The following is a 27893-nucleotide window of genomic DNA, read 5'->3' as shown; positions in this document are numbered from 1 at the left end:
CACACAGCTCCAAAGGATATGCAACATAACCGTCATATATCTGTTGGAATACGCAACCCTTGAAATTTATAAACTGCAGCATCCTATTCCTCAGAAGCGCCTCGAACTTCAATCTTCTTCGCGCATCACGTCGAGAGCTTGAGATTCCTGTTTTCCGAGCGCCATGAGACTCTTTCCATTTTATCCGGTCTCTTCTGAGGTAGCGAATGGAATATAAACACGCAAAAGTGTTGGTGGCGGATACGTTCTGCCGCGGAAACCGCACGCAGCCAGGATAAACAAAAAGAAGCCTGGAAACAAAAAACAAACAAGAAGAGAAATTGGCATACTTGCTCTTCTCTACTCCTCTCTTTTTTCCACTGACGTCAAAAGTGACGTTCGTCCCAGGATTGGCGGCATGGCGACACACCCTGGTATCCACCACCGGGTTTCGCTCTTCGACTCCCACCAATCGCGACCGGACGCGGCCACGCCTACGCAAAAGCACCCCCGATTGGGGAGAGTGGCTGCGTAGGTTGTGCGAGATGAAACTGGGTCAAGCAGACTCGAGGCAGGCCGAGTCAGGCCGAAGCTCGAGAGTCGTCCAGGCGTTTTCGGCACGAAGCAGTCCCTTGGAAACCACCCCGAAGCCCGTCGTCGCTGCGCTACTTCGTCGGCATTCCATCCTTAAAGTCTACGCTCGCTTCGAAGTGAAATTCAACCCCCGTTGAGATCGCAAGTCGAGCCATCCGGCCGTGAAGAAGATCCGGCGAAGAAGCAGGCGGCATTAAGTGAGTACAAGATAAATATCGTATAAGTCGTTAGATTATATCTCTTCAATTTGCAATTAATATATATTATAGAGTTATCAAGGAATGTTTTAAGAATTTAACATAAAATTTGTAAATTGATAAACCCTGTGCCTTTCAATGAATATCGTGATCGTTAAAAGACGTGAAATTAAAAAGAATCAGAAGAATAGGTACTTTAAGAAATTATTGAAATCATAATTAGTTAGTTGACTGTAAAATTCTGAATTATATACGTACAGAAATGTAATACTTGTACTGGTGGAAGTTATATTTTAGTGAGAAATGAAAAGAGTAACAAATGAAATAAAAATTGCAAAATTACAAATTTGTGACATACATTTAGATAAATCAGAAAAGTTAAATATTGCTTTACAATATGATTTTTATAGATAAAAGGATCAAAGTACGTGAATTCTCAGTGTTTAAAACTAATTTTTGCTTCTTTTACGGCATGATAATCAGCCTACTTATCTGTAGGTTTATTTATCTGTTTAGCTACTTATATGTGTAGCTTAATTAATAGTTTTACTTAATTTTTATTATGCCATTAACTCACAACATCACATTTTACAATCTTCTATTTGTCAGCTTACATAAGTGACATAGTGTGTGAAAAATCTTTTTTTCTAAATACTTGACATACTTTTCACTAAATGCTCGACATACTTTTCACTAAAATTACAATGATCGAAATAACTTATTAATTTATTCTTATAGAACGTATACATTTTTATAAATTCCGGAAACTAAAAACTCTGAATCGCGGCTTTAGAATCATAAAAAAAAAACGAAATTTTGCGGAATATAATTTGAATTAAAAACTACAATATTTAATTTGTAAATTTTTAGAAAATGTAAGAAAAAAATAAAGCCGTAGAGTAGAAAATAGTTTCTAACAATCATGATATTTTCACAATGATTAAATCACTCCGCACAAGATAAAAAGATCCATTTATTTCTGTTTCCAAATTTTTGCAAAAAGATAAATTCTACATGTAAATCCCTTAATATCACAGTTTAATCCTTCGCATCGATTTGAAAGAAATTACAGCACAACGCACAACGAGATGATAATTCTTCTTCAAACACATTTATCAATCGTGCATGTTTCATAGACATTCTAATCTCTCTTTCATATTTTCTTCTAATGCATGTTTTAATGCAGCATAAAGGAATCAGTGGATGTCATTCGGATTTTTTCCAGTTTACTTCTCATGTTCCCAGGACCGCTCTATTAGCTCAAAGCGATCCTATTGCTTGAGAAATTGAAAGAAGCTGTCCTTCGGGCAACTCTAGAACACAAAGTAAGATCGATAGTTCGAATATATCTATTTTGCCGTTTATATATTCTAAAGAAATATCTCTAAATCCTAAATATTTAAAAAAAGCAATTGTGCTTAAAAAAATTTGCGTCTTTGTTAGCCAGAAAATTGCAACGTAGCGAAAGCGCACAGCTTTGTGTTCTAGAAATTAATTAAAGAAAATAAAAAAAGACGACGAACTGCTCTCTGTCCATGTTTCTTCGGTCGCTCGGCCTATCGCGCTGCCACGGAGATGATATTCTCGCTTGACAATTTCGCAATCTCGCTGAAACTCGCCGAAGACTCGGCGGCGCAGTACGTCGTGACTGAAGCGGAACCTATTGTTGACTGTTGTAGGGACTGTTGAGGCGAGGGACACAAGCAGAGACATGGACAATGTGCAAATGATCGGCACTAAAATCACAGCAATCAAGGAATACTTATATGTAAGGCATCCCCATTGCACGTCATTCATCACTTTCCGCTCATTTAGTGAGATCGACATCGACAATGTTTTCGCCAATTATTTTCGTTCAATTAGTACATTTTTTTTTTTTTTTTGGTAACATAACGATGTAATCTTGTTTTATGTCTGATCAGGAAAGTAACGAGTTCGTCGTCTTTAAAAAAGAATAATTCCAGCCGTTCTGTTTTCAAATTTGTCGAATCTGCAACAAATAATAAATTTTTGACGATAAATGAGGATTGTGTGAATACGTGACGATTTTCTAATAACATAAAAAATTATTACATAATGTGCAAATTGTAACGAAAAAATTATGATAATACCTACGTAAAGTAGGTTATAAGAAATCAGAAATTTATGATATAGAAGATCATAATGTGACATGTATGTTGATAAATAACAGTGAATATTCTTAGTCGGACATAACATCGACGGCATAGTGTCAGTGGAAACATTGTCGGCGAAATCTTTATCGGTGACTTCAGTATAATCGCATTTAATGATTTTTAGGCCACCTCAGGTTGAGTTAATTTCTTGATCCCTAAATGATAATCGATAATTATTGCGATAATTAATACTTATGTGAGTGAATCGAATTTATGTTGATTTCCTCGATAAAGATTTTAGCGAAAAATCCACCTTTAACATCTATTTTGCTGAGAATTCGTCCAAATATAATGCTGATGTGTAAATGCACCGTACAATTTAAGAAGAGAGATTCTCTTTGCTTTGGATTTCAGAATTTCGCACGAACGCATTCACCCACAAGACTAATGAGTGCCGAAAATACTTACTCGCTCTCCAAGGAGCATTGCAACTTGAAGTACTCGGGTAAGTGAGAATTTTGAGAGTCCTTAGCCAATGCTGATTAAAATATTGCATGCGCCTGACATAAAGATAGACATTTCACGCATATACCTAATTTTGTGTAAAAGATTCGCTGCAGCGTTTCTCTTGCGAGAATGTCGTATAAAATATTAAGAAAAATAAAAATATGACGGGATTTTTCCGATTCCCAGGTGAATTAAAAATAAGTTTTTTTTTTGTATATGTCGCGAGACGCTACCGCGTCTCTTGATAAACGTGCGCATGAATGTCATTTTTTTTACTTATTTATTACGTTTTTATAACTTTAATGATAATACTAGCATTATCCGGCACTTAAAGAATTGACGTATAAAATTCAAGAAGAAGAAACTATATCATCGACACATTTTGCGTTACGTGAGCGCAGGCTCGACTTTTCGAGCGGAAAATCCAGGAGTCACAATATTGTCCTGATTTCGCGAGGCGCTTGCGGATCGGAAGGGTGCATAATAATAGAGGATTTAGAATTATTCCAAAGAGGTTGGTAGATGCCGAGTGGTTGAGGACAGATTACACACCGCAGGGCTGCGGAAGGGTTTGTCGTCTTCGTCGTTTGGGAAGTGTTAGCGGGCGATAACGATGCGCGCGTGCCGCTCGTAGGATTTTGGATATTTCAATGAATCTCCTCGTCTCGCAGGACGATTTTTATTTTGCATAATCAGTGATCGCGCAGATCATGCGCAAATATTCTGGCGGAAATTCCACTCGCGGACGCATAGTGACGCGGAATCTGCGGCATTACTATAAATTAAGGTCATAATCCGGCTTATAAATCGACGTGACTAATTGCCACGTGTAACAATCCCCAGTAGGCACTTTGATTAAAGTCGAAGCGCGAGGGTCTAAGCACATCTGGTGCCAAATGACTATACACATGATAGATATATTGAGTCCAAGCTCAGTGATATACTTGGGAGAATCTGCGTGATACTGATGTGAGTTTTATCGTAAGAATTAGAATTGGAATATGTAATTGATAAGATTTAATTGTCTATTTAAAGAAACATATTTACACAGATTGTTATATGTTGTTGTTGTAGAAAATATAATTAACAGATAAAACGAGCGTTAGACGATCCTTATTTTAACATAATAAAATCTTGAACGATAGTTTTAAATTCGTTTGTATCTCGCAAAGTGCTATAAACCTCGCGAGAGACAGAGAGAAAGAGAGAAAGAGGGAGGGAGAAAGCAGAGGTCTTTGGACATTAGATTGATGGAGCTGGATTAGCTGGATCCGACCGCTGGAAGCCGGGGATTTCTCTTGTCTAACCATAGGCTCAAGGTGATTCACCATAAGTTTTCGTACGCCCTTCTTTCTTTAGTCGACACTATTATCATTATTGAAAAAAATACTTCTATCGATTGAAGATAGAGATCGATGGCTGAAGACGGAAACCGATTAAAGAAAGAAATATCACCGAATAAATAATCTATTTTTTTAAATTTCTATTTTCACTCTACATTATCACTTGTGTCCGCAAAATTTTACAAATTTGTTATTTTCAGTTTATTTCAATTTATAATAAATTAAAGAAATTACGATGTTTGTGAAACTTGCTAATTTGTAATTGACCATTCTTTTCATTTAAACGTTCGGTATGTAATTAAAATATTTAATGTTTCCGCAAAAAATTAAAAGAAGACAGTAAGAGAATACAATTCTCTACATTTTCTTTAAAAAAAAAATCTCGTCCGTGAAATTGTCTTAAAATGCTAAATAATAATTTGAAAGCAAATTCTCATAGTAGCTCAGATGTTTATCCATGGGATCATCTTAATGCAATGGGAAACGAGAGGGTGGTTCATTCCATGGGGTACTTTATGGTTACTTCGCGATAGAAGGACAGTTCAATTTACCGAGGATTTACCACGAGCACATTGAAATGTTCCACTGCAATGACTTCGTTTTGTCTTCATTGGCTCGCATCTATGAGTCAATAATCAGTAAAAACCAACATATATCATTATCTTAATACTTTCTATTGCAATCTGTTTATAGATGTGTAAACAATCAGAATATTTTACATAAAAATCTAAATATAATTTTTATGTTTTACTTGTAAATTTAATAAATTTAAGTTATGAAGTTAGAATTAGATTTTATATCTTTTATTATCGTAATTTTTAAATTTTGTAATATTAAAGTTGACAAATTGCGTTTGTTACTTCCAAAATAATTGCATGCTGCATGCTTTTCGTAATGCAATGAATTGCTATTACAAACGTTGGACACGATGTCACGAAGGATTTGCTGTGAAGAAAAAGGAAGAGATACCTTAATAAGGTGATGTCACCCCACCAAACAAATGAGAGTGTGTCAATAAAAGTCTATACTTTCAATTGTTTGATGAGGTGAAATCATTTTAGCAGCGCACTAGCTCCAAGGGATATACTGGTAGGTCAAACAACACAACAAGAAAGGAATTTGGTCAATACGATATCATCACTATCATAGATGAGATTTCACTTGATTTTAATAATTAGAGAATTATCGTAGCTATTGGACTGCGAAAGATTCGTTTATAAATTATTTTTTTTATACGCCATAAAAATGCAAATATGTGTGTGTGTGATATCGTAATGGCGATATTGATATGTACAATTTGTTTTAAAAATATTTAATTTATTATTTTTAATTATTAATATTGTTATCTAATTTAAATTTATGCATGATTTTGTAGCATCAATTTGTTTACAATGTACATTAATGTGTTATCTAATAAATAAATTAGAGCAGAAGATTCGTTCTTGTAATTTTTTATTTTGTTCACAGATATCTTGCCACAAAATGCAGAAGGCTATCCGGCAACTAGAGAGTTCTTGATGAAAGTGGTGGACATCCTATTGGATTTCGTCAAATCAACGAATGATAGAAATTCGAAGGTCCTCGAGTTTCATCATCCTGCCGACATGATGCGCTTGCTCGATTTGGAAATTCCGGACTCCGGATTGACTCTCCAACAGCTCTTACTGGATTGTTCCATGACTTTGAAGTATCAAGTGAAAACCGGTAAGAAAAAAATTTTAATTAGTGCAAAGCTATTCTTATTTTCTCTATGTAGTAAAATAGATAACTTTATTGCAATTAAGTATCCATTTTCGGATTTTTTATGACAAACTAAATAAACATCAGCACGATGTACATATCTTAAAATGGGCACATCCGTTACAATTTTCATTATTGGAAGAAATGATAAATTGTGCAAATTTAAATTTTCGGAAATTGATTTAATATAAAAAAATATAAGTACTTCAAGCAATGCTTTATTATTCGAAAAACTATCCAGAAAGAACTTATATTTTTTATAAATTTCTATAAATGTACTTTCGTATGTTATATTAGTGCAAAAATTTGCATATGAAAGTTATTTCACAGCTTGCATTGATGCTGAGATAATAAATAAAAAGGTGCTGCAAAAATGCAAGGCTGTTCTATCGGGAGGAGCATTTTAACACCGCGTTATCGCACGTCCATATTCCCGAGGGCGATAAGCGGCACATAATTTCATATTCAATTTAGCATACGCGTTCGTAGGGGCGAAGATAAGGTGGCGACAGACACCAATGATACTCGACGGCCATCGGCCTCGACCCTCGAAATAAATACATTGTATTTGTAATAAATAGGAAGAGACATATGCTTTTGTGTTATAAAAATATACAAATGATAAGGCAGCGCTTATACAAGACTACTTTGTTTATCATTTCTAATTATTAATTTTTATTATTATTTTGAATATATAAAGTAAGATTTTGTCATTTATTGATTTTTTGCCAAGATCTTTAATAAAGTTTTACAAATTTATATAAAAAAATCCTTCGAGTCTTTTAGGTACGTATTTTATTTTAATGGCGGAGAAATAATTACCGTTATTTATTCCATCGGAACGAGTTTCAGCTTGTAGAAATATTGTAGCAATAACGTCTGTCCAGCTGCATCGCGATATAAAGGCCTCGCGAAATACCAAGAGTCGGCCGCAAATCTCCCCCGGCGTGCGAAAGTTTGCTATCTCGGTAGGATTCGATTACCAGTTTGAATGGATGGTAATGCACAATAGAGCAGACCTAACCAAACTTAGACCAGGAATCCGACCTGTCTGCAGTCCATGTAAAAGGAAGCGAGGGCCGCGCGATGATCCCCTATCGAAGGGCGCGTGCACGATACGTGACGACAAAAACTCGTTATTAGATTATATGCCGCAAGATTCGAGAGCCCTTCGCATATCAGACTTGGAGAGGAAGGAGGGGGATGATATACTTTTGGCTACAGGAAATCGTTCTGTCCCTGAAAAATATCAGCCGATGTGTATCGATATAGAAGTCGCTTTTGGAAAAGCGGAGATATGTTGAAAAAGATGCCGATAACGGCAACCGAAACGATGATTGAAATATCTTAGCAATATTTTTTCTAAATAAAAAAAAGAAATATAATAAATAGAAATCTGAACTTTAAATTAATTTTGAAAAACACATAAACGTTGTATATTTAATACAATAAAGTTTTTTATTAGCCAAATAATTGTGTTTATTGATAAGGAGTTATATTGAATATCGATTCGCGTTTGCTGATAAGAATAGATTGAATAACAAAATTTCTATAGTAATCGCGTCGTGATGTAAACACGTGAATGCCTGACATTGAAACATCACGGTGTAATCCCACACAAAAACGTATGCTTCACTTGCCGTGACCCAGATACTTTATTCAAACGCGACAAGAAATCTGTGACATCGAAATTCCAGCTGTTCGAAGGGAAGATGAGAATTTGTGCGCCAGAATGTAACTTTTTCTGGGTCACGCGATCGTGTGTGCATGCGAAATATTGTTTGTGTTTTATAATCTCTTTCTGGAAATCCGGCATTTTTATATCGCTACACAATTGCAAGTACGATTAAGATAAAAAACGGCACCGCTTTATTGCATGCGGCACCACTGCACGGAGGAGCGGATTCAATAGGATAGGTGTAATTAAGAGCCGTTTCTACACGATTTTTCCTCGAGGGGAAACAGTAAATAGGGAGCAAAGCCCGGCTGCAGAGGGTGGCTGCACCGCGCGATATAGGGGTGGCGGCATTTCGCGAAGCTCTCTGGCGCGGCACCATCGGGGCGCACCATCGGGGCGCACCATCGAAGGAATTTAAATTGATATCGATAGTTCGTCGTGGAATGCGCAAATCGGTTCGTCACGGAATGCGAAAAACGCTGTATCACGTGGGAGGTATTTGCGCGATAATAGTTTCCGTTCAAAAAGATCGAACATACCAGACGCTTAAAACATGTAATGCATTTGTTCGCTTGTCGGGATGAAGGTACGTTGCACTCGGCTTCGTACGTTACTGATTGCAAGGAGATAAATCCTTGTTAAAAACTCATTGCTGCAGTAATATTTGTTTCCTTCGAGATTTTAAAGTGTACAAATATTAAATATCTATAGAGTTTGCGCGCGTGTCGATATCTTCGAGGAATACAGCAATGAAATGCGGATTACTTGGAACTTTCACAATATATTTTAAAAGTTGCATATTGCTGCGCTATATATTTTGTAAGATTCTTTATAAGAAAAATATTACAGCTATGCCAGGCACAATGTTTCTTTCTTTATGAGCGATATGATTGATCGCATGGCATTAATGTTAAGCCCGAGTTACACACTTTGCTCCATACAAATCCCGAGCGCTATAATATATCATCGCGGCCTGCTCGAAGCAGGTTCTCCTTGCATTCTTTCTTTCTCCCGACCGTGCAAGGGTAGAAGCAAATTAGTCGGAAAATGATTCCCAGGATACTGTAATCGCTACCGAAAAACGTTTGGCGGTTGAGACAAATCATTTACTGTATTGCAAATAAAAATCGGAATTCTGTCTAAACGTAACTAACGACAAAGATCCGATTGCAAAAGAAGACTCCGAAATTATGTGACAAAATAATTGTTAAAAAAATATTTTATTTTTTGTCATGTTTGAGCAAAATCAACATTCTACTTATAAATTGCAATCTTTTGCCGACAAAGCATTGTTAAAAATGTTAGAATTTTAAAGAGTTATGACTTTCTTCTTTAAATTAATGTATTCTTAAATCTATGTCAATCGGTTTATTTTGTTTTACAAGGCAAATTGCTTATTTTTATATATCCAACAATTATATACAATACAGAAATTACAAGTACGAAAAAGAAGTAACTATCAGCTAATAACATGAGACGTGAACACGGTAAATTTAACGCAGCTTTCAAAAGAGAACGCCAAGAATACTCGCGCGACTCTGTACTCGCGACACAAATCTGCATAATGCAAAGCGGCTTATCTTGCACCAGTTGGCCGCACGTGTTTGTTTTTCCTGAACGGTATACGCGTACAGCCGTTTGAGAGCCTCTGCAAACAATCTAGTCGAGCAGCGACGCGTGTGACGCGCAAAATGCGGGCGCTTCGGACCATCGAATCCTGCTCCACCCTTGGTCGCAGCGCGATTCTGTCGCTCTAGCCGGGCTGGAAAAAGAGAGAAAGCCGTCTTCTCGCACACCCCTCGACCGGACGCGTGCCACGATCCGCAGACCGAGATAATTGCGAATAACAGTACGACAAACGGCTCAAATGCCACTGTCTGATATCACGTCAGAGATGATTTTCGTGTCGAACCATTGATACCCGCGTCAGTCGATGGTTTATCTAGCTATTTATGAAAACTTCCGAAACGGTTGAAATCTCTCTCAAGAACGTAAAGAAAAGTTTGCAACGAGTTTGCCGTCAATATAAATTTTCAAACGAAAGAAATATTTTAAAAATCGCTTACATTAAAGGTTACACAAAATATTTATGAAAAATGTATTTAATGAACGCTACAATATCGTGTAACATTTACAGCGATGAAAACTTTCGTTCAAGAACATTTGTTGCTAACGAATATTCTTGTTAAAGAACATTAAATGTTATTGTTGGTCATTAAAGGAATCCCTTTAATGGAAACACGTAATTCGCGCTCATGAGAACTCTGACGGGAATCGGAGATTATCCTTCTAGACCTTTAACGTCGGTTCGACTTTGCCACGCGGTAAATCCCAGGCTTAGAATAGCCGTCGGCGAAGGGGAATATCCGTACTTCGCGGAGATCGTTGCCATGTGTCAATCATTATCTAAAACCAGAAGATTAAAACGCACTTTGCCATCGAACAAATAGCGCAACTCTATTTAATACGACTTGTCGTAAAATTAAAATAACGTTTCTATAGAAAAATATCTGTACAAAAACTAAACATTGTATTTAATGTGTAAATTAATTATTAGGTACTTGAATTATATATCTGTCTGTGGACTGAAATTTTCTAACTTATTTCATTCGTGCGATATCTTTGATATGTCAGCGTGCGTGAATTTGCGCGCAGAGAAGCGTGAGATTATCGGACACACAAGGGTCAAAGTCTTTTCGACAACGGATATTCAATGAAGTGAATCCATCATATTTCAAGGATCAAAAGATCTATGCTATTCTGAAAGGTGATAGCACTTGTAAGGTTTTTTTTTACGCCGCCTTACACATTCGCCTGCGACTCGCGAATTTCGTAGCGATCTTCCTTTTCTTTTCTAGGTTTCTGTCTCCTTCTGTATTAGATTTCTTATATTTCACGAAATTCGTGAGTCACGCGCGAGTGTTGATGCGGCGTTATATGATGTTTGTTTTGTTGACAGTTTTTGTGTAATACATGAGAGAAAATGTACGAAAATATTCTCCTAAAATTTCAATAATCACTCTTTCTTTTATATTTTACAATTTCTTCGCTCTTCTTTCGAATGTTTCATTGATTTAAATTAAATGCGTATAATGCGTAGCGCAAATAGCGGATTAGAAGGCTGACATAGCTACGCATTTATGTCAGAGAGAGAGAGAAAATAAAGTACTAGCTCCCCTAGCTGCATCAGAAGGCTGGGCTCCCATCGAACAGAAGCATTAGGCCTGATCCTCGCGCGATGTTCACTCGAGCGGATGACAACGTACTCGGGAAGAGCTTAAAGCTCTCTTGCCGCCTTTTCTCTAGTGCGCCTTCGTGCTACGCGTCATACAAGGCGCGCGCGTGTGTAGCCGTAATAATACTCGGACACGTGCCGTGTCAGCGTTATTAATTACTTCGCTATTAAGAGTCAGTTGTCAACAATCACTGCAGCCGCGACTGACAGAGTGATTTATCAGTGACGTAGTAATTAATTTCTCGCGGTCTTCGCATAATTTCCAACAAGGATACGCACTTACGCGAGATTTTTGCTAAATCGGTAATTAAATACGATCGGAATGTGTGATTGCTTGAGAACATTTTTTTTTTATCTTGTTTCTAGGACATCCGCATTTCTTTAATCAGCTATCATGCGGCCTCGATTTAGTGTCCATGGCCGGCGAGTGGCTAACTGCGACAGCAAACACAAACATGTTTACCTACGAAATTGCTCCCGTTTTTATTCTGATGGAGCATGTCGTCCTGCAAAAGATGCGCGAACTTATAGGCTGGAATTGTGGCGATTCCATCCTCGCTCCGGGAGGATCTATCAGTAATCTTTACGCCTTTCTCGCCGCTAGGCACAAGATGTTTCCGTATTATAAAGAAAAAGGACTCTCTGCCATCGGAGGACAGCTGGTGATGTTTACGTCCGATCAGGTATGCTTGGAACGAAACGTGTAGCGAAACTAGTGTGCTTTTATTTTGCTCTTTCATATTAAATAAAATTTAAATTATAGAAATTATTCAGAACAATTATAAATAATTTATTTTGTGTAATTAAATTGTTGTGCGAAAAAAATTATTACTCAAATATTCTCAAATAACATATTTGTAAATTTTTGATTTTTATTAAATGCAAGTTTTATTTAATTAAATGCGCTTTCATCAGAAGCAAACAAAGCTGATTAGCTTGTTTATCACTAGTGTGAATTATTAATGCTCACAGTGCCATTATTCCGTGAAATCATGCGCTTCCGTCTGCGGGCTTGGGACGGATAACTGCGTGATGGTGCCTAGCGACGAGCGCGGTCGCATCATTCCATCGAAGCTGGAGGAATCAATTCTGGAGCGCAAGGCCAAAGGTCACATACCGTTCTTCGTCAACGCCACTGCGGGAACAACGGTTATCGGTGCATTCGATCCGATCCAGGAAATTGCTGATATCTGCCAAAAGTACAAGCTCTGGTTGCATGTCGACGTAAGTAATACGGAGACATATAATATATATTTATCTTATTTATTTGTTTCGATCAATCCAATGAGTGATTTACGAAAAGACAAATATAACAAATAACGCAAAGATATTAAGTATCGATAACTTTAAGAAATGCTTGCTTAAGTAGTGAAATCCATTTCAAGCCAGATGCGCTTATGCAATCAGATCAATCCAAACACGATTTAAGCTGTAAATGCCAAACGCGTAAGAGCTTTAACATAAATAATAAATGTGAGAAGCGGCAGGAGTTCTGCCAGTGCGACACTCACAGGGAAACTGCAGGGAAACTCGGGAAACACCGGATCTATAAGTCAGAGATTAAGAAGTGCTTAACAGAATTTCGCATTTTGCTCGCTCATATATCTTTCCAGTTAATTAGTCGCGTTCCGTTCATTGAATATTATATTCTCTGTCTTTGCTTCAGGCGGCTTGGGGTGGTGGACTGCTTCTGTCGAGAAAATATAGACATCCGAGAATGACTGGCATCGAACGGTGAGCGTTAATTTAAATATTGAAATTTATTTTCATTTGTCTTTCGAAGAAAGAAATATTTTTCAGTCGCGATAAGAAAGAAATGTTGTCAATAATTATTGTACGCAACGCCCTTTAGGCGCCCGTGATTCATTTTGAATACCACGCACGTACTGTGTTCGACGCAGGGAAGATTCAGTCCACAAATTTTATAGTTTATTGGGGCTTAGTTGGGTTTAGTTATGATGGACTTCTTTGAAAGACGCCTCCAACCTGATGTATATATTGTATATGTGTGGGCGAAAATCAATACGCCCCTTTCGAAGCTGTGATTCGAACCTCGGGCGTTGAAAATGATTTTACATGAGAATAGTCGGAGGCAGTCAGCTCGTAATGTATTGCTCGCATAAACCGCGATTAGGATGCGACGGGGGGGTTTATAGTGCCAGATTGCCCCAAATTGATTGTTTGCATCAGCAATAACGTTGTCAATATACGAGAAAATTAAATAATCGTTGAAAAATGATGAAACATATACTTTTGCATTATACGCAGTTAAAAATATTTTTAAGAGAAATTTTACTTTAAACTTAATGTTGAAAATTGAAAAGGGCATTAATTAAATTTTTTAACGAAGAAAATCAACTTTAGATTCCATGAAAAATTTGTATTCGCAAGAAAGTGTGCGACTTTGTGATTCATCTTGTATATCTTTGGATATCTATGGATACGCGAAACCGACGGAACCCTCCGAACTGCGATAGGGGTCAGGACGTATGGACGAGGCATGCATGGGGTTGGCGAGATTAATCCACGATTTGCATCCAGACGCATCTGCTCCCTCGATTCAACAACAGACAATCCCTGACCCGAAAAATCGCTGCGAGAAGTCTCTCGGGAATGATTTACGTACAAAAAGTCACAGTAATTTGACCTTCCGCAATATTTTCAGAATACTGATAAGAAATTCTGTTTAGATGCAATAATGTCTATAATAGATGACAACGATAAAATAGAAGAATACGAGAAAAAGTAAGATTTCCAAAAAATGTGACAAGTTTTATATCGCGAAAGCGTTTTTTATTTTTTATTTGTTTCACAAAACTTTTTTAATATTGAGAATGTTTAAAATCAGTTTCAAAATTATCACAATTGCGAATGATTCTGTCCCACATCGCGCTAATTGCAGTTGACGCTTGTTCGCGATTTTTTACGCGGACTGTACCGCGACGGAAACTTCCTTCCTGTAAGTCTTGATTAAAATGGCAAACGAACGGCGCGCAGAGAAAGATCCGACGCGCGAGCAACAGCTGGATCAGTTCCCTGGAGCACATTTGCAGAACAGAACTCTCCTCTTATATCGACGCGCCGCGGTGCCACCGTCGTGCTCTCCTCCGCAAGGCTGAAATAAAAGCCGGTGCCTTGACAATGCTGGATTAAACTCGTACAAAGGGAACTGCCTCCCTCATTCACTGGTCCTCTTTCCTCCCTGCCACCCTCGCATCGCCGTCCCGGATTGCGCAGAAATCGAGAAAGAATTCTGTGATTTCACCTTCTCAATAAAGTTGAAGTGCTCTCGCACTCGAAAGGGCAAGGTGCACCTAAAGTTTGGTGTGTACATTGTAAAGTCATTTGTTAAGAGAACAGAGATCGGACCACCCGTCCAACTTTCTCTAAGTCAGCTCCAAGTTCCTAATTACAAGTTTCTCGCTTGCCATTAATCTCCCGAGGCTGACTAATTGTCATTTCATACTTATCATTACAGAAATATCTTGTAAACTCTGTGAGACTTGAATTTTCGCAGGACCTTCCATCCTTGCTTCCCGCGTTACGAGGACGTGCAGTGTGCCGATGAGGATTAACTTCTACCAACATCTTCTTTTGATCATTAACGAGTCAGAAGCGTAAAGTTCGCATTACCAAACGTAGAACTTTCGCGCGTATCACGCTTAAGGGTGCGGGTAATTAACATCCCCTGTAATATATATCGCGCGGCTTTTGGGGTTGGCACTTTCGACGAATTTAAAAGCGAACAGAAGGGTGCCGCGCGCGCCAGCTCCAGCTGCGAATCGCATTAATCACTCGAGTTTTATACGCTTTTCAAGTGCAACCTATGCATCTTCTACGAAGAACACTTCCGATCTGATTCTTGAATAATTATTCATAAATTTTATGCAGAGAATTGTTTCACAAGATCCATATGTTGCTCGCTAAATTTTATATATTGAAATTAATAGTTATGAAAATTTTCTCTAGATATTATTCTGTCAATTAACAAGAGGATTAAAATAAAAAATGCCTTAAATAATATAAGATAGTAAAAAAAAAAGAAATGTCACATAAAATCCATTGAAATCTGAAGAAGTGTGCCGATCTGCAACGCGGAGGAGGATGCACACAAGTGAATAATAGACAGTATCTGCTAACGACACGAATCGTGTTTCAAGGGTGCTTCAAGAGTACCCTCGTATCATCCACAGGACGTTCAACCAGCGCGAGGGACCAGTGTCGCGATAAACATGTCACTGCCAAGTATCAAACGTTTATCATACAGCACGCGGCATATGTAGATACTTAAAGCCGAGCTTTATAATTAAAGAATTTACTGTAATTGCGTGTTATATTTTCAATTTTTCCTCAAGTCCGTGATTGCGCCGGATACATTTAAGTGCCACTTGCTTAATTTTATTTTATTTGTTAAGTTTATTTTTCGCTGTAATTTGCATTATTAATAGCTAAAATACTTAAAATGCACCTGGAATTTAGAGGAATGCAAGCGCGGACTCTCACATTTTACAATGCTTTTTCAAGGATTAAGAAGAGTTAGAGGTTTTTACCGCCGGAGTGGGTCCCAGAGGACCAGGGGGTTAAATCCGGTCTCGTGGCTATATTAATAGCTCTTCTCTCGAATTGATAGACCCCCATCCGCGGCACGGCGGGAAGATAACTCATATTTTATCCCCTATTGGTTCCCGTGGGAGTGGATAAGAGTTTGACGACCAGCTGAGGTCGGCTGGCTTTTTCAGTCAGTGCGGCTCGCTTCGACAGGTTGCAGATAAGGCGGGAGGGGGAATAATTTTTCCGCACTATCCGCAAAATGTATAGCTTATTTGACATACTTGTTATCACAGGCGAAATTTCAATCTCGCGAGAAAGGGAACTAAAATGAAATTTTTTCAATATTGCCACATGTATAATGAAGGCGTTATAAAAATTGACTCTAAAAGAATAAATTGAAATATTATTATAATATTATTACAAAATGTTCACAATATTTGATTTTTAGGGCTGACTCGGTGACATGGAATCCTCATAAACTTATGGGAGCTCTGCTTCAATGTTCCAGTATTCACTTTAAGGAAGACGTAAGTTACGACACTATAAACTTGATCAATTAGTGTACTCAGCATAAGAGAATCTATAAATTACAAGCATAATTATTACGAGATAATTTAGAAATGTCTCATCAAGCAACATTTCTTTTGCACAAAACATTTAATTTACATTCCGAGCTCTGGCATTTCAGCGTTCAGTCTGGCGCGACCAGAATATTAAAAGTATGAACCTCGGATAAAAAGTATCCGCGAACAAACGTTGTTTGCATTCGCGACATGCACAAGACGTTGCACTTTTCCGAAATCCGCTGTCTGTTTCGCACCGAAATTCCTACATCGCGCAAGGGCAACGACACAACATTAGCCGCATTCCGTGGGGTAGACCTACGTGCCGGGGCGCGCGGCACTACAGGAATTTAATTAAACTAAGAGATAACATATGTTACCGTCCGCTTACAACGCGCTGACGGGGAGGGTCCATCCCCCCACGCAACTCAGTTATTGCTAACTCCGAACTTCCCCTTCGGATATTAAAATTCCGTGCACCGGCTGCCGCGAGATATCCGGGGGGGAGAACGCGCCGTGCTTTTGTCGGGCCGCGTTGCTGTTGACGTTGAAGAGCGGCGCCGAAGAAACGCTTCGTTAACAGTAACGTTAATCCCATTACTTTATCTAATATTTGTCTAAATATCGGAAATTATAATATACGTCGCAAAAGTTAATTTCTATCCAATAATCATGTATAATGTGTGGTTAAATCTTATTTCTTTTTGATTGAAAAAATTGAAACAGTAAGAAAAATGTATAAACAAAAATTAAACTGTAAAAAATCTATTCTTCAGCTTGAAATACAGAGAGAATATTTGTTAATATAATTTAATATCTATCTTTATATGTAAAATTTTGTAAATGCCAAACTTTGAAAGAGCGTATTTTGAGTTGAAGGAATAATCTAAAATTGCCAGTAATGGTCTACAATGTTGGTGCGGCACAGCCACCATTTTGTAAATTCAATATCCTGGATTTTCCTCCTTGCGCGCATGTGTTGAAGCATCGTATCGATCCGGACGGGCTCGCCCTCTTCCCTCCTCCGACGCCTGTCAATCGAAAACCACGCAAAACAATTCTGGAAACGCTCTGTTATCGGAAAAAAACGCTGACGCGTCCGTCTCTCACCGGTTTTGAAAGCGAGAGCTGTTTCCATTTTGCAGGGGCTGCTGATCAGCTGTAACCAAATGTCCGCGGAATACCTGTTTATGACGGACAAGCTATACGACGTGAGATACGACACTGGCGATAAGGTCATTCAATGCGGACGTCACAATGACATTTTCAAGCTTTGGCTGCAATGGCGCGCCAAGGTATAAAATCCGCTATATTGTTGCGGAAAACCGGCTTTGTGCCTTCGCGACTCTGTATTCTTCCGAGTGACATGTATGGCTGTACTTTTATGACGATTCGCAAACGACTGGAATAAAATTTTTTATTTTTATTATCAGGGCTCAGAGGGCTTCGAGAAGCATATGGATCGATTGATGGAATTAACGGAGTACATGGTCAGGAGAATTAAACAAATGCCCGACAAGTACTACTTGATCCTCGAGCCCGAATTGGTGAACGTCTGCTTCTGGTATCTGCCGACGCGCGTGCGAAACATGCCACACACCGCGGAAAGAATAAAAATCTTGGGCGAGGTGCGTTCTGATGAAATAAAGACACAAATATATACAATGTCTAATAAGAATTCACAGCACAATAGAACTTCAGAAATGTTCCTTACAGAAGAATAGGAATAAAAGAATTATCTGTTTCTACTTATGTCGCCAGATCTGCCCAATTCTGAAGGGTCGCATGATGCAGTCTGGTACGCTGATGGTTGGTTATCAGCCGGACGATCGACGACCCAACTTCTTCAGAAATATCATTTCTAGCGCCGCCGTGACGGAAGCGGACATCGATTTCCTCTTAGCCGAGATGGATCGATTGGGTCACGACTTGTAAGAAATCTGTCCAAACGTAGGCATTAACCGTACGATATGCAATGATTAGATGACTGAAAATTTCCTTGGCAAAATTACATCCGCCGTCATATTAATTATCTGGGCATATACTTTCGCGATACGTTCTATAAACAAAAAGCGTATCCAATAAATTTAAAGCTCAGACAAAAAATTCAAAATCAATATGAACGTACAATGTAACACATGAAGATTTGTGTGGTCTAAATGTTGCAATAAGAGAAAACAAATATTTAACATATCACTGATTTTGTTGTATTTTCATTTTTTGAAAAGTGATATTAATCTTCTGTAATGAAAAAATTATATATTATTGTTATTAATTTTATTCTCTGTTGATTGTAAAAGTATATCGATGGCGAATAACATCAATTTATAATTAATCGAACATTTTATTTTATATTGGGAATACCCAATAATTTTTCGTAGTATTTTTCAGATCAATGTATGCATTTGACCATACACATTTATTTATCGTAATATGCTGAAATCTATATCATAGTACTATAACCGTTAATTAGCGTACAATAGAAGAATTATTTAATTTGGCATAAATCTCATTAATGGACGGGAAAAAAGCGATGGCTTTAACGAATGATTAATGTATAGATTAATGCTTCTTTACATTGCGACTAGTTTACGGCAACAGTCAGAGAAAATATTGAAAGATATTCGTAGTACATAAGTTTTTAGATTTAAACGAAATACACGGCATATCCAAGAAACGAAGAGTCAAGAGTTACAAATTAAAGAAATGCTTCCGGCCGTAAGCTATGCAGATTTCTTATTTTTTGCTCGACGCGTAGTAATATTCACAGTGATAAAACCAATTTTTCCGTAAAGCGAAACAATAATAGTGTACATTCGCTTTCCAAATGAGACATTTGAATAGAATCTTTCATCTCGAAACGTGAATTGCGAAAAATAACGTTATTCAAACTTAATACTTTACGAATTAGCGTTAACATACTATTTTGAATAACGTGTGAAATTGATTTTTAAAGATTTATAAATATCAATTTACAAGTAATTCTTTAAATTTATGAATGAATTTGTTCACGTTAAGATTATATTCGTAAATATGTTGTATTAATTGTTTGATTCGTTAGCATTTGTTGAAAACTTTTGTATAGTTTATTCAATAAGATTTTAGGCACTGCTTATTGCAGCTTTTTTACCAGCCTTCCTTCTTGTCTAATTGATTAAATATTTGAAAACTTCTGTTGTTTGAATTTTTCAATTAGTTAAACTGAAATTGTTTGTTACAAGATTGTTTGAAATTATGCAAAGCTAAGATTTTATTGCGATTTAATCAAAATTTATAGTTTATTCTTAACACATTAGAACGAAGGCACGTATACACACAATTGCCATTTTTGGATGGTGTAGAAATTTATTTAGGACAAAAATTGTAAGCTATGGCTATTCTGTCTGAGCTTAAGCGTTGTTCTGTCCTCGTTGTACAAGTTGCAACGAATCGTCAGCCAATAGTTGCGGAATAGACAACTTCTATCGCCGCGGCATTATATAGATAGAATAAATGACATCACTTTACATAATAGAAAATAGATTTAATGCTATGCATTATTCTGTTGGAGTATTGATTGAAGTTTATAATTTATCGACACTGTTTGCGAAGACAACGTTACGAGATGGACCGCATCCATTATATATACAAAAATATATCTATATTATAATTTACTGTTAAACAGTTTTAATCGAACGGAGAGTACTATTTAATATATAGATATATATACAAAAGAAGTATAAATATATAAATATCAAAGCATATATTATATATTTAGTGTTGAGATTTTAAGAATACAAAACACAAACCCATGAAAGTACATGCTTTTTCAAATATTCGTGCGAACGGTTGTCATTTAGTTCGTCGATTCTGTTATAAAAATCTATCATTTTTCGAGCACTGTTAACACGTTACTGAAAGTAATGGTTGCATCGCCATCAGTAAATTGTTGCAACAATTATTTTCAATGTTATAGATCGCATGTCAATCCTTTAGGGAAGAAATATCATCTTTTGATCGGTATATAATTTTCTCTCATTTCTTTATACGTTGATTGATATATCTTTTCTCAATCATTTGTAATCATCATTTTACAACACACAAATAATTCTATAATGTGTATTACACAGTGAATTTCTCTTTGTGAATGACATTTCGATCTGTTCGATGACACTTACAATCGAACGATTCTAGATTTCGACTCACTCGCCAGTACGAAGTAATGAAAGAAAAAGGATTATTTAACGCGTAAGTGATATAAAATATTTAGGTGTAACAATACGAAAAATATAAGTGTATTTATGTACAACTTGGAAATTCCACCGCGCGTTTCTTTTCTCGACGACAGCCGTGCCGTCGTGTTAGGCGAACACATTTAGGCGAGGAGCTGCAATTAGTGGCGAGATTAAATTAAAATGCGGGATTAATTAAAATAGCGATATCCTGGTACATGTAATTTAATGCCAAAGATGTTAACTGTACGTATTTAAATGACTGCGCTTGGCTGACGGATTATAGCGGGCGATGTGTCAATTCTATAAAACGTATGTAGTATAAAATATAAAGAGTGCGTTATATGCTGAACTCTGTATCAATAAGATAGAGATTAGAAAGAGAAAACATAATTTAGAGAAAAGAGGAAAGTGCTTTTAAATTATGTTCACGTTTTGGAAAATTACTCTTTTTCTTAAAATATATCATTTTTTATTCGTATTTTTATATAAAAAGCTGTAATAAAAAGTTTAATTGCTATCTTCTTTTAAGTAAAAATATCTGTTTTTCAAAATAATCTTATTACGCAATCACGTGGAAAAATATCAGTTTTGATAAAGCAGCTTTTGAGCGATCTGCGCAATTTGCAAAGCGTTATCTGAGAGATTGGGTTGTATTTATTGATTCAGAGTTCAAACAGATCATCTATAATCACTATGCGCCAAAGGGGGGACAAAATGTATTTTTTGAGAGGAAAATGAATTAAACGATTCATCTGACCAGCAAACCGATACCTGCAAAGAGGCACTTTATCGAACTGTTGTTAATTATTATTCATAATTCTATCGGCGTTGCGAGTTTTTTTAGTCATAGTTGTTGGCACTGCCGACATAGCGATCAATGCTACTCATATAAACGAATCTCTCTCGTACTTACACACTTCTTACTGATTCTCATGTAACTGATCATTTTTAAGGAAAGAGTGATATATTTGTATGAAAAGTATACTCGTCCCTGTAGACTCCGCATTGTTTAATTTGCGTAGTAGATATATTATACGTTCAGCGCCATATTTTTTCCCCGGCATATAGGATATAACTTTGTATTTATACAATTAACTGATATTATCAATAGCATTAATATAGCAATATTGGAGAATTGACTTATTAGAAATATTATACTATTTGGATAATTATAATTTAAAAACGCAAAGGCTATCTTAATTTTGACGTAGATAATCAGTGAATTATGTAGGTAATCAAATATGATAAAGATTTGTATATAAAATGCCATTTTAATGTGAATATTTTACATATTGTTAACTATTGAATTAAATATAAAGTTTCCCCGGCGTGAGAGCTTTATATTTTATTCTTGTATAAAATATTATGCACGTAGCACATATCTAAGTACATATCATGCACATTTCTAAAGATATATTGCACAATTTGTATTTCTGTATAATGCACTCTTTTAATGCAATCCACCCGCATAATATCTATTGCACCGCATTGCACTGTTTGTATTTGAGCTTCGACACCTTCTCGCATCTTTAACGCACTGTGCTTTACTTTTACTTTCTTCGACAGTCTACATCGACGAGAAATACGCATGTACGTAACCGAGTAAACATTTTACTTCAATTGTGTTAACGAGCTAAAATCTCATCGCTCTCTGATAAGCGTCTCATTAATTGTATAACGCAATTGATATAACTGAGTTCCTTCACTAGCGGATTATTGCTTCGTCTTGGAAGTACTTCATCTCATTATCATTAATTATTAGTCTAATTATTAGTCTAAGTTGGTAACGAAGCAAGGCAAGCAACAAAGTCCCATGTCTTCCAAACGATGAGAGTATCGATTAGCGTTTAGCGAGAGAGCCTCGAAACACCTTCGAGGAGAAAGCTGTCCTTGTATACTATACGTATACTATGCAATGAGAGAAATACATTTATATATATACATAGAGAAAAATATATATATGTACAAGCGTGTGCGTAAAACTCCGTTAATATGTGAAAGAGAAGTGAAAGTCGAGAGTATGCGGCGATGTAGGGATGATTGCTGACATGTAACCACGTTGTTCGAATATCACCTACTCACCTAATTGCCCTTATTATCCACTGTATATCAATGTCTAATAAACTGCTGTTATCCCAAATCGTCAATATGTAATTTACATAAATCTTTTATTTCTGCTTTCTTTTAAAAATTAATTTTCTTTTCCGTATAAAATAAAATATTTAATAAAAAAAAAGTAAAACAAATTTCGTATAAAAATTCTTATTATAATTCAAAAATAATTATTGCAACGTTTCTGTTAGAAAAAAATTTATTTTAAGAATTTGTTTATTAAAAAGAGCGCGAATAAACTGTGACATATTATATTACGCAAAGATAATCATTCTGCTTTTATCGTATTTGTCTGACGAGCTTGAGTAATCAATATTCAAGCAAACAGCCGATAAAACTGTTTTCGTTACATTTATAATGCGTGGAACTAGTTAAACCGGAAGCTCGCCGGCGTAAACAGGTGTATAAATTAAACTTGGTTGGTAGACCTTGGCGAGCCCACGACGAAGAGATACCGTATCGCGTACGCAACACACAGTGACTCCAGAGTCGTTCGTAAACGCTGTGACTATGAAGACCTTCATCAACTACTCGGCGGATTGCGATTTTCCGATTGAGAATTTGCCGTACGGAGTCTTCTCTACAGAAGATAAGGTAAGCAAGACCGGATTATATTATAGATTATTTACAAATCACGCCGTGTCATGTGACGCTACAGTAATGCTAACTTTATTACAGTTCAGAAAATTTAAGTTATATTCAATCGTGATAAAGAATAGAATAGAATATTTTACGTTGACATTTTTACAATATTTTTAAGAATGTCATAAAAATTATGTATAATCGAATATAAGATACAAATCATACATTTCTGTATGACGCAATATTTATAGCATAGAATAAATTCTTTTCATAGATGTTCATGCTCAACACCGTTTCATGACAAGTAGTTTCTTCTTTTTCTTTATGCTACCATCGGTTGATACATTACTATCACTCGATAACTTCAGAGACATTTTACTCTTATTGTCACAAATTGCAATAAATTATATTAATTTCTGATATAAAAAAGTTCCCACATTGATTAGATTTATTATTAAAATGCAAAAGTTTTAATAATTTTATTTATTTATTTTAATATATAATAAATATAAACGTAAAAAATAATATAATAAAATGTATTTTAGCCAGAAAAAAGGATAGGCGTGGCGATTGGTGACGAAATTTTGGACTTGAGCGCTATCGCGAATCATTTCGATGGTCCACTGTTAAAAAATAAACAAGATGTATTCCGTCGTGATTGCTTGAATGATTTTATGTCTTTGGGAAGACCAGCATGGCTAGAAGCAAGATCGAAACTTCAAATTCTGCTTTCCAATAGCAATGCTACTTTACAAGATGCGGAAGTTTGTTCAAAGTAAGAATTAATCAATAAAATTAATCGATAAAAATTGATGTAAATTTAAATTTTGAGAACTCTTATTATAATTTCTTCTGATATTTATTTTAGAGTCTTCGTCGCACAGAAGAATGCTACGATGCATTTGCCGGCAAAAATTGGCGACTACACGGACTTTTACTCATCTCTCAATCATGCTACAAACGTCGGCATCATGTTCCGTGGGAAAGAAAACGCGCTACCGGCGAATTGGTAATTTTTCTAATAGATTGTTATGTTTTTGTATTTTAAAAGGCGTTAAAATAAATTAATTATGCACGTAGGAAATACTTGCCGATCGGTTATCACGGAAGAGCAAGTTCCGTTGTTGTGTCAGGCACGTCCATAAGACGACCACGTGGTCAGACACTTCCGATCGAAGGCGCGGAGCCGCATTTCGGGCCTTGCAGATTAATGGATTTTGAACTCGAGGCTGCTTTCTTCGTTGGTGGACCACCTACGAATCTTGGTGATACCGTTCCAGCTTCGAAGGCTTACGATCATATCTTTGGAATGGTCTTGATGAATGATTGGAGTGGTAAGATACAATTAAAAAAAATAATTTTGTGCGCGTTTTAAGTGTGCTTTTAACGATGTATTTTTAATTATTTTACAGCGCGAGATATCCAGAAGTGGGAATACGTTCCATTGGGTCCGTTTGGTTCAAAGAATGTAGGAACTACAATTTCTCCATGGGTTATTACGATGGAAGCTCTCGAGCCCTTCAAGGTACCCAACATGACTCAAGATCCAACACCATTTCCGTATTTGCAACATGATAAATCTTGTAATTTTGATATTAAATTGGAAGTTGATCTTAAACGTAAGTTCATATTTTTATATCATTTTTTAGTATTTTACCTACATTGCTATTATTTTTATTATAAATGCCTTCAATTAAATGCAATTTTATTTTTACAGCTAAAAGTGGTGTAGTAACAACTATATGCCGGAGCAATTTTAAATACATGTACTGGACTCCGCAGCAACAATTAGCGCATCATACTGTGACTGGGTGCAACATTAATCCTGGTGATTTAATGGGTTCCGGCACTATAAGTGGAGAGGTATGTTCAGAACTTGCCTTTTATTTAAATGATTTATTCGTTATTTATTAATAATTGTTAGTGTAAATTTTTCTATCAATTTCTTTTAATAATTATTGTTCATATATCTAATTTTTATTTGTTACTTACATTTTCAAAAAATGTATCTTTTCTAAAATGCTAATTATATGATTCTGTCGTAATAATATAAGATTTTTTTTTAGACTTCGGACTCTTATGGTTCTATGTTGGAATTATGTTGGAAAGGCACACGTACCATTCCGTTAAAAGATGGTACCACAAGAAAATTTCTTCAAGATTATGACGAAATAACTATTCGCGGTAAGCAAATAATTGAGTTATTACGCATCTACAATTACATAGAAATTTACAAGTATGTTTTCCAGGTTATTGCGTCGGTGACGGATATAGAGTCGGTTTCGGATCATGCGCGGGTAAATTGTTACCCGCCCACACCGAATAAAATTATTATATGAAATACAAATATGTGTCAAAAGTGTTCACAAAAATTTTACTCTCTTTTATATGTTATATGATTTTTAATATGTAATAAATTTTTCTATTATTGTATTTGTTTTAATTCTTTATTAACAACAGTTTAATAAAATCTGTTTCTTTATTTTAAGATATTGTATGGAGATAATAATATTTTGCATTAATTATTTATTATTAAATAATTTATTTATTATTAAATAATTAATTATTTATATTGTTTTGCATATTTTTAATAAATGCATTTTATTATGAAAAATGTGAAGATTAAACGGCTCACTAAAACATATTTAAAGAAACAGTATTATGTAATATGACGTAAAATTACTCGATTATTGATTAGGAGGATAGTCGTAGTAAGAAACGATCAATAACGAGGCCAGTACAGGTGTAGCCAGAAGAAGCATGGCAGGCATTCTACTTCGGTGAGTAAAATTCATAAATTTGACTTAAAAAAAAAAGTTAATTCTCAAAGAATTACGTAACACATAAATTATTTTAATCTATTTTCGTAATTATCGGTGTTTTTACTTTCTTTCGATATACAGACAATATAAATGTCAAGGTCTAACTTTACACTTGCGTGTGCGAACAGTAACAGTTCTTGTTATAGCAACAAAGAACGTATTATTTTCTTAATTTAGCACGTGTACATTTCATTTAAACACACTATAGTTTTCTTATTTCAATACCTATACATATATGTTAAATATTGTATAGATATTTTCATTTCAATTAATAAATTTTAAAAATAATATATCGATCGCTATACAAACATAATAATGTATTTAGTGATTTTATTATATATTAATTAGTTTTTATATTTTTATTATATAGTTTTCTTTATATATTTGATTTATAAGTTTTATTAAAGACTTGTCTTTCTATTTAAATCTCTACAGAAGTCTTCATAATTTGGAAACGTCGGCAAATGAACCCACTGCGAAGTGGACCATCCCTTTGAGCGACGGAAATCACGTTGTGGAGTTCGAACATGGAACAGCAACAGGCAAGCGTACAGTAAAAGTCGATAACAATGAAATAGTTCACAGGGATTGGATGTTTCGTCTAGTCGGTGACGAAGTTTTTACGTTCAATAACACTAAATTTGTAATTAGAGTTGATCCGATGCCAGGTAAATACCTATCAGTTTATCTTTGCTTATGAAAAAATACTTTATTATTCTATTATGTCATGCATGCACAATTAAACAGGTCTTAAATATTCATACTCGTTGTGGGTGAACGGAAAAAGTTACAAGCAGTTTGTTCAGACGCAATCAAAAGTATTAGAGACTTGGTTGGCTAAAGTTGGAAATGAAGAGTATAGAATCGTATTAGGTAATTAATTAAAGAAAATTAACAAAAAGAAATAAACTTAATATGTATTTGTTAAAACATTTAGTTTCTTTTCTATAACATTTTTAGACAAGCAAACTCACAGCGTTTGGATAAATGGAGAGGAAATCGAAGCTGAGGTAATTATAAAATTAAAAATTTTTATTGATTATTGTATTTTTATATTATTCAAACTTTATTAAGTCACGCAAACACAGGCATGTGTACATTTTAATTGCCTAGTTACGTAAACTTATCTCAAATTGAATAACTTTTTTTATGTATAAATGTATTTTATTTTTATGTATAGAACGAATTCATGGACGGCGGTGCAGAAATTCTTTTCTCCGTCGGCGATTTACCAGCCTCGATCAGATCTCATAGTTCAGAACAAAAAGACATCGGCATAGTGTACGAATTATACATTGATAATGTTGAAATTCAACAAGAAGCTCTGTTTGAAGAGCCTTAACTGTGTGTCTCAATTTATTAACAGCTAGACTTTTCTTTAATTGATGAGTACAAATTTTCGTTAATAAAAAATTGTGTATACGAGTGCATCACTATACAAGTGTAATACACTTTTTTTGAGAATGTTATTGTAATATAATATAATGCAATTTTGTCACTATTTACACATGTGCCACACGATTTTGTGTATCTCTTTTTTAGTGTAATTCTATAAATGTAATAAATTTTCAAAATTCAATAATTAATAAACTTTTTTATATTTGAAGTCTCTTTGTCAGAACAAAACTCTCTTTAAATTCAAAATTATTTCTACTTACTTCA

General features: G+C 35.6%; 3 protein-coding genes and 1 long non-coding RNA gene across 5 annotated transcripts; 3 read left to right on the top strand and 1 right to left on the bottom strand.

Moving 5' to 3' along the window:
• The first annotated feature begins 509 nt into the window (after positions 1 to 509).
• Gad1 (glutamate decarboxylase) lies at positions 510 to 22855 on the top strand. Of its 2 annotated transcripts, XM_012374578.2 has the most exons (11): positions 510 to 770; positions 2450 to 2538; positions 3299 to 3389; positions 6202 to 6438; positions 11754 to 12070; positions 12360 to 12611; positions 13054 to 13121; positions 16387 to 16465; positions 17647 to 17796; positions 17935 to 18129; positions 18263 to 22855. In XM_012374578.2, the coding sequence occupies exons 2-11, from the start codon at positions 2482 to 2484 to the stop codon at positions 18434 to 18436; spliced, it is 1620 nt and encodes a 539-aa protein (XP_012230001.1). In that variant the 5' UTR covers positions 510 to 770; positions 2450 to 2481; the 3' UTR covers positions 18437 to 22855. The 2 variants fall into 2 exon arrangements, with proteins under 2 accessions (XP_012230001.1, XP_012230003.1); XM_012374580.2 differs by lacking the exon at positions 2450 to 2538 and having other exon boundaries at positions 512 to 770.
• Positions 1742 to 2453, bottom strand: LOC136998725 (uncharacterized). Its single transcript, XR_010889268.1, has 2 exons — positions 2294 to 2453; positions 1742 to 2083 (listed from the first exon to the last, which is right to left on the bottom strand). It is a non-coding gene; the product is annotated as an uncharacterized lncRNA (long non-coding RNA).
• A 295-nt stretch (positions 22856 to 23150) lies between the features above and the next one.
• On the top strand, positions 23151 to 25842 carry Faa (fumarylacetoacetase). Its single transcript, XM_012374002.2, has 8 exons — positions 23151 to 23421; positions 23955 to 24184; positions 24278 to 24418; positions 24490 to 24743; positions 24822 to 25028; positions 25127 to 25272; positions 25476 to 25593; positions 25659 to 25842. Exons 1-8 carry the CDS (start codon positions 23338 to 23340, stop codon positions 25733 to 25735), a joined length of 1257 nt encoding a protein of 418 aa, XP_012229425.1. The 5' UTR covers positions 23151 to 23337; the 3' UTR covers positions 25736 to 25842.
• Positions 25843 to 26034: 192 nt separating this feature from the next.
• Positions 26035 to 27821, top strand: LOC105676280 (fas apoptotic inhibitory molecule 1). Its single transcript, XM_012374027.2, has 5 exons — positions 26035 to 26189; positions 26667 to 26899; positions 26979 to 27104; positions 27192 to 27241; positions 27412 to 27821. Exons 1-5 carry the CDS (start codon positions 26170 to 26172, stop codon positions 27571 to 27573), a joined length of 591 nt encoding a protein of 196 aa, XP_012229450.1. The 5' UTR covers positions 26035 to 26169; the 3' UTR covers positions 27574 to 27821.
• Positions 27822 to 27893: the final 72 nt, after the last annotated feature.

This window comes from Linepithema humile, chromosome 3 (genome assembly GCF_040581485.1).
Source record: "Linepithema humile isolate Giens D197 chromosome 3, Lhum_UNIL_v1.0, whole genome shotgun sequence".
Classification (NCBI taxonomy): domain Eukaryota; kingdom Metazoa; phylum Arthropoda; class Insecta; order Hymenoptera; family Formicidae; genus Linepithema; species Linepithema humile.
The sequence above is the reverse complement of the archived record's forward strand: the minus strand, read 5'-3'. Positions and strand labels throughout refer to the sequence as shown.

Excerpts from the sequence above, each read along its gene's own strand:
- Gad1 (XM_012374578.2), top strand. The coding sequence starts at position 2,482 with ATGGACAATGTGCAAATGATCGGCACTAAAATCACAGCAATCAAGGAA. Across the intron at positions 12,612-13,053 it reads AGCTCTGGTTGCATGTCGAC|GCGGCTTGGGGTGGTGGACT; the intron begins GTAAGTAATACG and ends TCTTTGCTTCAG. Across the intron at positions 16,466-17,646 it reads GTATTCACTTTAAGGAAGAC|GGGCTGCTGATCAGCTGTAA; the intron begins GTAAGTTACGAC and ends TCCATTTTGCAG.
- Faa (XM_012374002.2), top strand. The coding sequence starts at position 23,338 with ATGAAGACCTTCATCAACTACTCGGCGGATTGCGATTTTCCGATTGAG. Across the intron at positions 23,422-23,954 it reads TCTTCTCTACAGAAGATAAG|CCAGAAAAAAGGATAGGCGT; the intron begins GTAAGCAAGACC and ends AATGTATTTTAG. Across the intron at positions 24,185-24,277 it reads GATGCGGAAGTTTGTTCAAA|AGTCTTCGTCGCACAGAAGA; the intron begins GTAAGAATTAAT and ends TATTTATTTTAG.
- LOC105676280 (XM_012374027.2), top strand. The coding sequence starts at position 26,170 with ATGGCAGGCATTCTACTTCG. Across the intron at positions 26,190-26,666 it reads ATGGCAGGCATTCTACTTCG|AAGTCTTCATAATTTGGAAA; the intron begins GTGAGTAAAATT and ends AAATCTCTACAG. Across the intron at positions 27,242-27,411 it reads GAGAGGAAATCGAAGCTGAG|AACGAATTCATGGACGGCGG; the intron begins GTAATTATAAAA and ends TTTTATGTATAG.